The sequence below is a fragment of the Salmo salar genome, chromosome ssa15 (assembly GCF_905237065.1).
Source record: "Salmo salar chromosome ssa15, Ssal_v3.1, whole genome shotgun sequence".
NCBI lineage: Eukaryota > Metazoa > Chordata > Actinopteri > Salmoniformes > Salmonidae > Salmo > Salmo salar.
In genome coordinates, this window is record NC_059456.1 from 94,157,476 (window position 1) to 94,170,514 (window position 13,039).

Below are 13,039 nucleotides of genomic sequence, written 5' to 3' on the forward strand. Positions count from 1 at the left end.
TAACTTTTGTTGCCAGCAAGCTGGTTAGCAGGCTGCCCACCAGTTCTGGTTTGTATGGAAGCAACCAAGTCAAGAAGTATTATGTGGAGTTAGGGGTTCAGCCAAACTCTTTTTCTTTTCCAAAGGTAGCAACAGCCAAAATAGTCAGTATGCTGACAGAGCTTAAATGCTCCAAAGCCACAGGCCTGGATAATATTCCTGCAAGGTTTATTATAGATTCTGCTGAGCAAATTGACCTTCTCGCTCCATATGGGTGTCTTTTTTGTGTGTTTGCAGGTGGGAAGAGTTAATGGTGCTTTCAAGATAACTGGGAACTTTGAAAAATATGAGGTCAAATCATGACGTCTGTGATCTTCAGGTCGGAAAGTCAGCTCTAGAATAAGGCACGTGTACCCAAGTTGGAATTCCGAGTTGGAAGACTTTTCAAAACGATTTTTCCCAGTCGGAGCTTGTTTTTTCTTCTCGAGTACCCAGTTGTTTTGAACGCACTGAAGTCGGAGATTTCCGAGCTCCTAGTTGCTTTGAACGCGGCATATGCCCCGTTTACATCATGATGCATTTCGTTACGCCTTACGTCATCATCACTGAGTTTTCCCCCACGCAAGATGTTCTATCTGTGCCTCTGCTGAATGGACAAGTGTAGTGTTTGTTATGCAAGATGGAGGGAGAGCCTCAGAGATCACATTTATTTTAGATTGTAAAATAAGACAGGGCAAATATATTTTTGTTTAGTTACTTTTCCCCTCAACTTGTTTCTCTAACATTGCTGGCTAATTTGTCCTGGGATATAATCATTGGGTTGTTATTTGAACTGAAATGCACAAGGTCTTCTACTCCAACAATGAATCCACAGATAACAGGGTAACCAGAGTTTGTTTCTAGTAACCTCTCCTACTTCAGGATTCTTCTTCTTTGGACTTTATGTTGCAGTTGGCAACCAACTTTAAGATGCATTACCACAACCGACTGTAGTGTGGGCCTCAGTTCATCTTTCAACCACCCATGTGGTTATATGCTCCTAAAAACCAATGAAATGAGAGAGGTATGATTTGCAGCATGTCAAGCATAAAATAGAACGCTTGAGCAGTGTTGGTGCACTAATCGAGTAACATGCATGTGTACATTTATTTGGCAGCGCACGCGACAGGAGCGGTGTGGTCAGCACGTTAGCTGATTGTAGTGGAATGACCGATGGATCTTACTCATAGAATTATTATATGAAGATATTTACATTTCAGTCAAGTATGCAAATAAAATGTTAAAAAATTGTTGAAATGGGTTGTAATTCTGACATGCTTTGCTAATGACAATTTCAAAGGCCTTCCAAAATACCACATTTTATTGGGAGTACCTCTATTACTTCCTAAATAGGAACTTTTGTAGAATTCTATCCATACACATTTACAATACAAGAGAGGATACATTTCCTTCATGAGAACAAACTTAAAATAATCAACCTAGTCAGAAACATTTCCACAATGATCTCTCCCTCTGTCCTATTCAGAAAGAAACCCCCACAGGAAGCAGTGGTGCAGCAGTTGGCTAGTCCTTTGGTCAGTTGCCTCATACCCAAATTCAATAATGGAGTTATTTGATGCCACCTTGGCAATGTTTCTAATCTAGATGATTCAAAAATAGCCTCAAACTTATTTTACAATAAAGTATCATATTAAACAGCTACGGAAACAGATGTAAACAGTGACTAATATAGGTGTAACTCATTGAGAGCCGTGGCAGTACCAGTGTATTAACTGATATGGTCATATCCGTAAATCATTTAATGGTTATATTTAAACCTTTCATAACTGGGCTTAACAGAGAATGTTTTTTTCCCCCTTCCTTGCGTGGTGCATACAGACCCTTATCCAATTCCCTGTTCTAAAAATCTATTTAATGTCGTCCTGTTAGGGGATATCTCCATGGAAACTGACGTTAAGCAGTTAGTTGCAGTTGAGAAGAGAAACAGCTAGGTATGACCCCAGGGAATCTGCTCATGTACATAAAGATTCAAGTCAACGTAGTCAGCCGCCATTTGCTAGCATGGCTGTTTATAAGGTCTGTCATGTTTATAGGTTTAATGATGAGGGTTAAGTTATTACACATTTACTTCCCAAATAAACACATGAATTTAAAAGACACAACTGCATGGTTATGACCGCAAAGGTTTTCCTTCAGAAAAATCATTGGCGCAGTGCAATTGTATCACACCCTCAACTGTCCTGCTTCGCTTTCATATATCATTTCATTATTCACTGCTGAATTTCATTACAGTACCAAGGCTCAATGACTGGATGGTATAAACTTGTCTCCCACAGAGTCTACTCAGGAAAATGCCCTTGTTCTACTCAATAGCCCTTCTGAGTCACTTAGTGGTTACTATCATAGGGAGAACCCTGCTGTCTCAAGGACAGTGAGATTGAAATGGGATGTGACAGAATTTGAATTTAGCAGTGAGCAGCACCATCCCCAGTACAGTCTAACATCAGTTAACATTTGGAGGAGGAGGTTTCCATCACAAGGCTGAGCTGTGAGGCGGGCGTCTCAGGACAGGAACACATGATGGAAGGTCTTGACATCTGTTCTGTGGGTTGGTCAGTTGTCAAAAGTCTCAGTATTATTGGGAGACAGACTGGGTTAGGGGGTGGAAGGTCTTATTCTGCAGCGACGGTCTCTTTAACCTCCGGCGCTGGCTGTCCTGGTGCCGTTTCGGTTTCCACAGTCTTTGAAGCCTTGTCACAAGGGGGGGAAAGTGTGGAGAGATTGAGGCAAAACTGACAGAACGTGTCTTCACAGTCACATTAACATTTATGTATTAAACAAGGAAATCCCACTGAGGTGAAAAGACCTCTTTCCCAAGGGAGACCTGGAAATATTTACATTAAATAGTAGGGGATAACCTAGTCAGTTGTACAACTGAATGCATTCAACCGAAATGAGTCTTCCGCATTTAACCCCACCCCTCTGAGTCAGAGGTGCGGGGGGCTGCCTTAACATCCATGTCATAGTCGCATGGGAGCAGTTGTTTGGGGTTAACTGCCTTGCTCAAAAGGCAGATTTTTCTACCATGTCGGCTCGGGGATTCGAACTAGCGACCTTTCGGTTACCCTACCTTCTTTTTCTTCTTCTTCTGCGTCTTGCGGCTCGCTGAGCTTTGGAGCAAGGCCTGAAAAAAAGGTTGGTTTTTGAGAACACAAATCAACCATGTCAGCTTAGTACATAGCGACTTTAGAAAAGCCAATAAAGCCAACCACACCACAGTAATGATTTATCCTCATCCCTCCCTCCAGTGTACAAGTAGGGAACAGGTAGGTGTATATTTAAATGTAACCTTTATTTAACTAGGCAAGTCAGGGGTATAACAGTCATGGAACTTGTGCCAAGCGTGAGGTGCTCCCATTAACTTCTATGAAACCAGAGTGCAAGCAGCACTATCTTTATGAATACGACACGCAGCACACACCCAAGAACACTTGATGAAGTGGTTCGCGCTCTGCTCACATTGGCAACAAGTTACAGGTCCAGTGTGGCAGATGAAAACCAAGGGTTTTCCCAAAGTCCTAGTGTAGCTCCACAGGAAGCAGTAGCCCATCGGTCTTGCTTTACCTTGAGATCTGCATCCTCTACTTGGTGTTCAGACTGGTACAGCTCCTGCTCATACAGCCCTGTGGTGATGCGTAGGGGGCCGTTGGCCATCAGCAGAACAGTGAACTTGAACTGGGCCACAAACTCCCCTAGACTCACAGAAAAGATCCATTAAACTTAGGCTTATAACAACTTGGTTATGCCACTTTCATTTTGTAGTGTACCGGTCAAGTGGTGAACTGAATCAATGAAGAAATATTTCATTTGCATGTCAAGCCACCTTCACATCCCTTACAGGATTATCTGACACAATTTCACAAAAAGTAATGTGCAGTACTTTAGCATAAATGCATAGCCTCTGTCTGGTTAGATCTACCAACTAACCTTCTTTCTCGTGCAGAACGTTGAAGGGCTGCAGGAGTTCATGTTTGGCACACTCTACCACACCAAGCCTGGCCTTGCCCTCATCCTCAAACGCCCTGAGAGAGACAGAACGAGAGATCGAGGGAGAATATAAAAGAGAGATCCAAAACATCATTATATATCTAACAGGCATTAAAACTGAGGAAACAAAAACAAAGTGTTCAGTCTATTGGATCAAATAGTCTAATCAGGGGAAAATGATATGTGCCTTATTCAATTGATGAATTTGAATACCCTCTTTCACAACTGTCATTGAAGGTGTTCTGGGTAAAAGTATATTAGTTTTAGGTAAAATTCCTCTCCCTGCGGTAGACGTGCTACCTGAGAGTGAAAGGCATGGCATCGAAGCGTCTCTCCACCTCACTAAAGAAACTCCTGGATGTCTTCATCTTCAGGCCGTACTGCTTGTCTGGGTCCCTCTTGTAAATGGTGGTCCTCTGGCCTGCATCCTTCGCCTGGAGTAGAAGACATGGGAAGTTAGAGGAATTAATGGAAGGGGGTTTACAGCACATACAAAGTGATGACAGGAGATGCACAATAGAGTAATTCAATGCATAGAAAAAAAGATAATGTCCCCTCACTGTTTCGCTGTTCCTGAATGTGTGAACTTAATAGATTCTAGTACAACCCAGCAAGGGGTGTGAGCCTCACGCGACTGGAATGTTGAGTGAATGTTTGTCCCTCACCTTGCCTTCTCCTGTGCTGATGAGCACATCCACAGCATACACCTCGTGTACCTCAAACTCTGCCTTCTCGTGGTCCTTCCTACACAACACCAGAGAGCGAGACAAGGCCATGAATAATTCAACAACACTTTGTCCCCTAAGAGCAATTACCATTAGTGCTACAGCGGTGCCCCAGACACATACGACAAAGACGAGAAACAACATATGCATCTTACAATAATACCAAAACAAGCCAGATGTCGGACTAATATTAAATGTCACCTCTGCAGGTCCGTGGGGTTCTGAATGATGGTTTTCTCTCCGTCAATAACATGCTGCTTCAACTGATGGGACAGCATGCCTGAGGAGAGTGTAATATGACAGAAAGTAAAGGTATGTGATTTGGCAAGTTACCAGTACAAGACATAAGGGGTTGACTGTATCGTGTATCAATGTGGCACCAACTAGTAAATGAAAAGGAGGGACTCACCCTCTATGGCTGAGCATTTGAATGACTTGGCAATCTTGTTCCAGGCTTCTGTGACCTGTGAGTTCTGAATGAGAGAGAGAGAGACATTCAACCTAAATTGCTATAATTCCACTGATGGAAATACTGTACCATTACAATACCAAATATATTTGTTAGTCAAGCTTCTTTAAAAAAAAAAAGAATTGTTTACACACTTGTCACTGCATCCCTAATAAGCCTGGTCCCCGCTCAGTTTGTGCTGTATAGCCAACTGCACCATGGGAGTTGGCTTTAGAGCACAACCAGATCTGGTACTAGGCTAGTCCCCAACTGCCCACTCAGTAAAGCGCTAGCTAATCACTTCACCTGGTTTCCAGGCTTGACCAGTCTGAGGGCAGCCTCGGCACACAGGTGTGCTGCTTTAATAACGTCAGCCTTACGTCCTGTCAACGGAGCATCCTGATGGAGCCAAAACAGAGGATGAGAAGGTGAAATAACATAGCAAATGATTATAGAAAAATACAAAAAACAGTCAACATTACGCACGTGTTGGACTTTCCTGTACTAGATGGCTGTCTACCTGAATCCTTAGTGTGTCTAACATTACGTGTTGGACTTTCCTGTACTAGATGGCTGTCTACCTGAATCCTTAGTGTGTCTAACATTACGTGACGGTTGCACTATGCATGTAACGTTTGATGTGCTGTACATCCGTTAATGTATCTGTATGCTGGCATTCTGTATGACAGAACATATCAACATATGCACTCTTGCTAATGATCCCGACGCGGTCACTGCAAACAACCAAGTGCTACTACCTTGGTCACTCCCACCACAAAGCTGTGAGCCAGGTTTGAGATGAAGCCATCGACGTGCACCCCCAGGTCACTGCACAGGCAAAAACAACAAGCAGCACATGAAGGATAGGCAGAGACTCAAGACCATCAGACTGGCCCATGCACTGACATGGGAAGGGTAGTCCCCCAACAGTTGAACAGGGACAGCCATGCAGGTCCCATACAGAGAAGGTAAAGATTCAAAGAATAACAGTTGCCCATGAGACAGTCGGCCATAAAAGTTGCAGACAGATATGTTGTTCCTACATTTTGATGAGGTCCCCGTCCTTCAGTGTGATCTCAGGGTCACTCTTCAGGGGAGAGAAGTGGCACACGCAGTTGTTGACTGATACGCTGGTTGGGAACGCAATGCCTGAGGGAGGCAATAAGTAGACCTTTATTTACATTAATAAACTAAGTAACTTTCTGCACAACAAAGAATACTAAGTGTTTTGATTCCTTGTGTCCGCTCTCCTCGCTTCCCTCTGTTTTGAAGATGCAAGGAGAGGTTATGAGTAAACGAGGAAAAGACGTGATTCACCCAAACTCAACTTTTCTGCAATTAAAAAAACCACAAAACTCTAACAGCTACTTCACTCATGACTCATGTCAATGCAACTCATTGACTTAACCAATGAGATGAGGCCCATACCTTTCTTCAGATCCTTCTCCTTCCTGAAGACCTTTCCAGTTTCTGCCATGATGAAAGCGTCTCCCGTCTCACAGAGGCTGACCACGGTCACCCCAGCCTTGGCAGCCTCCACCACAGCCTTCAGGGCCTCTGGAGTAGACAGGAAGACACACAGGAGGACAGAACAAGAGGTTAGGTTGGTAAGCTTCAGGTATTAGGACCAGGGGAGGTGACTTCTCACTCAAAAGCTTTTACTAGTTTTAGGTCCCTTTGGTTCAGAGCGTCTGCTAAATGGGCAAATGGAATTGTTATCGAAGAGAAGTTCATTAAATCCCTTCCCAGGACCATTACGTGGGATCATCAGGATTTACATAAATTCTCATGAACATACACTCCAGGCAGGTCTTCAATTTTGATACACAGAGAGTAAGTATAATATATGCACACAGAATATATATAGTAGCTATATCTGGACGCATAGGGAGTATAGCATAGATGCTGGCTATAGCTGTGTGTGGTACTGCGTTGCATGTCTGAGGCAATACATTGTCACTAAACTGACAGACGCTGATGGCCCTTATGCCTATACAATGAGTGACCATCCATGGCTTCACTGAGAACACAGTTCACTTGTTTCGGGTTCAAGATCATTGACATGCGCGAATACGTTAAGAGATGAGCGGTGATGACGACCTGTTTTAAATAGTAAGTTGGCAAACATGAGTTAAAATGAATCGTTGGTAACTAACTAGTTAACTAACCGTAGAAAATAGTTGTTAATTAAATGTAACGGGATCATAGCCAATTTATTCAGAAGGTAGTTTGCTAATCAGTTAAGTTTACCAGTGACAACTTTCCAGGCAGTGCATATAACCTTAGCTAGCTAGTGAGCTAGCTAACGTAGCATTTAGGTAGCAGTTAGCTACATAAGTGTGTGCATGGACTAGTTTTAGAATTAGTTAGCAAAAATATGTTAACTCATGCTACGATACATCTACGAAACTATTGCTTAAGACGGCTACACAAGCCAAACGCTAGCCCCGAGGAGACAGTCATTAATGTATCGTTAGTTGCTAACACAGCACATGGCTTCATTGTGATAGCTGAGCTAGCGTTAGCACATTAGCCAGCAGACTGTCACGTCTAAACTCGTCAATATTCTATTAAAAATATGTTCATATTCACTTACGGTTGGCAATCTCGGCCCCCATCTTGTACTTGGTAACGACCAAGTCGTCCGCGATGGTCTGCTCTTGTGGCTCGTCGTCTCCAGACATTTTTTTTCGGTGGCTCTTTCGCACTCAAAGTAACTTTTTTCCCGGGTGTCAGCTAGAGACTCGACCACGCTGCAGTGCTCTCTCCTCCTCCGCAGATCTTACACAGGCCCAACTCGCTGGAGATCCCGCTTCCTACGTCCCACGCAGAGAGTGCACGCTGAACGCCACATTTAATCAGCGCGTCACTGCACTGATCCTTGGTTTTAAAGTGGAATGGAAACACTTCAGGAAGTAAATCTAAGCAAAGAGATGTATTCAATCCACTTATACTAAACAACATTTTCCCTCCTGCCATTGACGCAACCATGCCAATTTACAGTTAGTTAGCTGGCGGTCTAAATCCTAGTGTTTCCATTCACCATTAATATCTATGGCACTGACCGATAAACCTTTTTATCAGTAAATTAGACATTCTTCAGTAGTCATTAGATTTTGGCCTGGCATCATTATCTGCATATCTACATAGCTATTATGACTAATTAAGAATAGTGTATACATATCTCTTGACTTGCTTGTGTCTCACCCACACACCTGTTTATCACCCCTATACATATCTCCCTCTATCACTCCAGTATCACTCCAGTATCCCTGCACATTGTAAACATGGTATTGGAACTGACCCTGTATATACAGTACATTGAGAAAGAATTCAGAGCCCTTGACTTTTACCAAATTTGTTACGTTACAGCCTTATTCTAAAATGTATTAAATTGTTTTTTCCCCCTCAATATACACACAATACTCCATAATGACAAGGCATAAACAGGTTTGTAGATAAAAAAGAAACAAAGTAAATATCGCATTTACATAAGTATTCAGACCCTTTACTCAGTACTTTGTTGAAGCTCCTTTGGCAGCGATTACAGCCTCAATTACAACCGCCCTGACCAAGGCCCCTCTCCCCGGCAGATAGGGGGCAGATAGCTCTAGGAAGGATCTTGGTGGTTCCAAACTTCTTCCATTTAAGAATGACGGAGGCCACTGTGTCCTTGCAGCGGGGACCTTCAATTCTGCAGAAAATGTTTTGGTGCCTCGACACAATCCTGTCTCGGCACACTACAAACAATTCCTTCAATCTCATGGCTTGGTTTTTGATCCAACATGCACTGTCAACTGTGGGACCTTATATAGACAGGTGTGTGCCTTTCGAAATCATGTCCAATCAATTAAATTTACCACAGGTGAACTCCAATCCAGTTGTAGAAACATCAAGGACGATCAATGGAAACAGGATGCACCTGAGCTCAATTTCGAGTCTCCTAGCAAAGGGTCTGAATACTTGTGTAAATAAGGTATTTCTGTTTTTTATATTTAATACATTTGCCAACATTTTTTAAAACCTGTTTTTGCTTTGTCATTATGGGGTATTGTGTGTAGATTGATGAATTTTTTTATTTCATCCATTTTAGAATAAGGCTGTAACGCAACAAAATGTGGAAAAAGTCAAGGGGTCTGAATACTTTCTGAATGCACTGTAGCTTACTTACTTCTTGTGTTCTTCATATTTATTTATTTTTCTTGTTCTACCTTATGTTATTTTTAGTACTAAATTGATATTGATTACTGCATTTTGGATTTAGAGCGAGCAAGAAAGGCATTTCACTGTACTTGTGCATGCAACATTAAAACTTGAAACACATACACACACACACTTGTAATAACATAGTCAATACATGACTGAAATTCATCCATACAGTCATGTTCATCAAGAATACTTCATTTCATAGAGGAAACTATAAGCTACAAATGTACATTACATGGCAGACCTCACACCCAGGGAACCTTGAGGTTCTATCTATGTTGGTAAACTCAGCTTCACCAGGAAGTGTAACAAGTTGAAGTGCAAACACTGTGCAAATTTGATCCATTAGTGTGTGTACATTGGCCTCCTATTTCTACTTTATGTATCTATGCTTTGTGTATTTTTGTACATTCTATATGCTTTGTGTATCTTTGTACATTCTATATGCTTTGTGTATCTTTGTACATTAAGATCTATGTGCATCTATTTCTCACTATTCTGTTTGCCTTTGACTTATTGATTCTTGCTCACAGCTTAGGCCATCCTTTGCTGTTGTTTAATATATAGCTGCCTGTTATATTTCTTAGACTGAGATGTCACTATAAACTGATAGATAACATTAATGCTACATAGCACATTTTGCAGATGTTTTTTTGGTCAATGATGTTTGGATGGATGATGTGTAAACCAACTGAGAATACATACACTACATTATAAACAACACATTCAACAGTACTAAAAGAGTGTTACATTACTGGTTGAGCTGCACCACAGCCTGTTACATGATTCTATAAAACACCTCTGGCTGTGCTTGCTTGCTCACGGTTGTTTTCTCAGTCCACCTCATTATGTGCACATAGCATCTGGCTTGAGGAACAGTCTGCTGTGCCAGTAGTCAGGGTTGTCAAACGATGTGTTGCTGCTCGGCTCTACCACTCCCACACCAGAGCATACTTTGATGTACCCCCCCACCCCCAGCCCGGCACACCTGCTACACGCACCCCCCTCCTCAGCCGTGGTGGCCCTCCCCGTCCCTGGGACTGGGAGGTTCTGGTACTCTGCCTCCTGGTGGTCCCCTCGCTGGGAGCCCCCTCCAAAGGCATGCATCTCCTCATATACCTCCACCTGGCTGTCTACCACTGCTGTGAAACCATCTGGCCTGGGGTTGGGGCTGGGGCTGAGGCTAGGTTTGGGCCTTGGCTTGGGGAGGAGGCTGGGCTTGGGCCTTGGCTTGGGGAGGAGGCTGGGCTTGGGGAGGAGCCCCGAGACTTTACTGCTCTCTCTGAGGAGTCTGGGCTGCTTGTTAGTGTACTGGTAAACTTCCTCCCCTTCCTCGTCTTCCTTTCCTTTCTCCTCCTCTACCTCCTGACTCTTTCCTTCTTCTTCTCTCTCTCGTTCTTCTGCCTCTGTCCTCCTCAAGTCAGCTGCTCGACTCTCACGCCTCTCCCAGATCGGTCTTTCTATGTCTGTGGTGTTTGTGGTGCTCCGGATATCCATGTATTCATACTCCACTACAGCTGCTTGCTCTGGCCTCCCCTGAGTCACCCCTCCACTGTCAGACACAACAGATCCACTGTAAGGCCTGTCAACCAGCGGCTGCAGCATGTCTCCCTCTGCTACTCTAGCCACAGCACTATCAGAGGCCTCTGTTGAACCCTGGCTTCCCCCAGGAGTGGCTGCAGTGCCTGACGATGACTCCTGTGAGGCCCCATGCACTGTGTTGTCGCCCTCTAGTGGTGAGGGTGCTGTATTGTAGGTTGGGGAGGGCAGAGTTGAGGACTGTTTCCTCCATACCACTGATGAAGGCCCTTCTATCTGTACAGAGGTGGCTCTGGGGGAGTGGGGCAAATGGGCTGGCAGTTTGGTCATCAGTTCATAGTCCGCTGTGGGGTCCGGGGCAGTTGCTAACGGTGACAGCACATTTTTGGAGCTCCTAGAGCCCCTGAGAGATGTTCCACTTGGGCGAGAGTTTCTGGAGGCTGGGCGAGACAGCAGACAATCTGCCACATAAAGGAGGAAAGCTATATTAGAGAATATAACTAAGAATTGTATCACTCCATCAACACAGATGAAAAAAAAAGAAAACACTGATCACATTCATGTGGTGTGTTGCCTGCACATCCAGGGGTCACCTCTCCCTCTCACCTCTCTCTGGAGTGTTAGACACTCCAGGCAGCACGTATCCATAGTGATCTTCCTCCTCCTCCTCCTCCTCTTGCTCAGGCCTGTTGGAGTGTGACTCTGAGACTGCAGATTGGCTCCTATGCACCATGGTGGTGGAGGTGTGGTGGGTACTACTGCTACTGTCCCTGCCAGCTCTGGACTGCTGCCTGCGCAAGCTGCCGCTCAGTGACACTCCCTCGGTCAGCTCAACGTCCAGGCCACTCCCTCTTCCCTCTAACCCCTGTGACAGTGTCCTCGCTGAGTTCAGACGAGACTGCTGGGAGAACAACTGAAGGAAGGATACAGTGAAAAGACCTTTGAGTTTCAAGAATGTTAGAAGTGAAAAATGGTCATTCATAGACCATCATCCCCATCTTCATCATCACGAAATGGAACCAGTGGAATCGGGATGACACTTGAATTCGATACAACATATTTATGTGTCTGAGTTTCCTGAAACAGTTATTTCCTCTTGGCAATGTTTAGTCATAATAGGGATTTAAGTGAAGCCATTTGGCAAAGTGGAGTCCTAATACTTATTGCTCTCAGTTAAATGTTAGTGCCAGTTGTTTCTGGCTATTCGCAGTGGGAAATGATGGCCCTGATATCAAGATCTCCTTATCTGTAATGTGTGATGTGTTGTGGTGTCTGACCTCTCCAGAGCTGGGGGTCATGGGAAGGTACTCTACTGGTCCGGCCTGAACGGTGGCACTGGCACGCTGAGAGGTCAAAGAGAGAGAGAGGTTAAAGTTCACACTGACCTTTTTTAACTTGATATTTGAGTGTGTAACTCATAGTGTTTTTTACGTTTGATACATTTACATTTTAGTCATTTAGCAGATGCTCTTATCCAGAGCGACTTACAGTAGTGAATGCATACATTTCACTCATTTTTTTTCCTTCTGTGCTGGCCCCCCATGGGAATCGAACCCACAACCCTGGCGTTGCAAACACCATGCTCTACCAAAAGAGCTACAGGGAAGGCTGTATCCTCAAGTTCAAGATACCGGAGCTCCGAGGCATACATCAAAATCGCTAAGAAGTTTTTTTCGAAGCAGTGTGCTGAAGCTTGTATCACTTCATCAGAAGCACGTGATCAATGACGTCGGAAGCTTCATTTCATCTAAGATTCGTACTTTTGTTCAAATAATTGTATTTTATTTAGTATAGTATAAGATTCTGTCTTAAGCATCCTAAATAATGCAATGAATTCAGTTTTAGAACATTTTTAACTTGAAGGCAAAAAAGGGAAGCAAGATGAGGTCCTGGTATTCAAACTGATTACAGGCTACTAAAGTCAACAACTTACCGCTGCGCCACTGTGAGTTTTGATACAGTGGAGAAAGAAAACGTCTGATAATCACACACTGCTATTTATTGTTGACCAGCAGATGTCACTAATGTGCGTTGTGAACAGATAATGAAGCTCTGAGTAATGAACAGTTTTCCGGCACAATTTGGTGAAAGCGCC

At 43.7% G+C, this 13,039-nt stretch overlaps 2 protein-coding genes across 3 annotated transcripts in view; both read right to left on the minus strand.

Annotated features, from left to right (window-relative positions):
* Positions 1-1,321: 1,321 nt before the first annotated feature.
* LOC106572679 (proliferation-associated protein 2G4) lies at positions 1,322-8,093 on the minus strand. The gene is made up of 13 exons (XM_014147064.2): positions 7,796-8,093; positions 6,628-6,756; positions 6,243-6,348; positions 5,958-6,027; positions 5,506-5,598; positions 5,161-5,224; positions 4,953-5,031; positions 4,692-4,770; positions 4,327-4,460; positions 3,967-4,061; positions 3,604-3,731; positions 3,110-3,163; positions 1,322-2,729 (listed from the first exon to the last, which is right to left on the minus strand). The coding sequence occupies exons 1-13, from the start codon at positions 7,881-7,883 to the stop codon at positions 2,652-2,654; spliced, it is 1,197 nt and encodes a 398-aa protein (XP_014002539.2). The 5' UTR covers positions 7,884-8,093; the 3' UTR covers positions 1,322-2,651.
* A 1,431-nt stretch (positions 8,094-9,524) lies between these two features.
* Positions 9,525-13,039, minus strand: part of LOC106572678 (receptor tyrosine-protein kinase erbB-3) — a 39,532-nt gene continuing 36,017 nt past the window's right edge. For both annotated transcript variants that reach the window (XM_045696302.1, XM_045696301.1), the window contains 3 exons: positions 12,222-12,287; positions 11,551-11,857; positions 9,525-11,405 (listed from right to left, as the gene is read on the minus strand). In XM_045696302.1, the coding sequence (XP_045552258.1) occupies positions 10,252-11,405; positions 11,551-11,857; positions 12,222-12,287 (1,527 nt within the window). In that variant the 3' untranslated portion in view covers positions 9,525-10,251. The remainder of the gene's footprint in view (positions 11,406-11,550; positions 11,858-12,221; positions 12,288-13,039) is intronic.

Coding starts and splice junctions, on each gene's coding strand:
- LOC106572679 (XM_014147064.2), bottom strand. CDS start 7,883: ATGTCTGGAGACGACGAGCCACAAGAGCAGACCATCGCGGACGACTTG. Junction 6,028..6,242: donor GACGGGGACCTCATCAAAAT/GTAGGAACAACA, acceptor TTGCCTGTGCAG/TGACCTGGGGGTGCACGTCG. Junction 4,771..4,952: donor AACCCCACGGACCTGCAGAG/GTGACATTTAAT, acceptor GGTGTTGTGTAG/GAAGGACCACGAGAAGGCAG.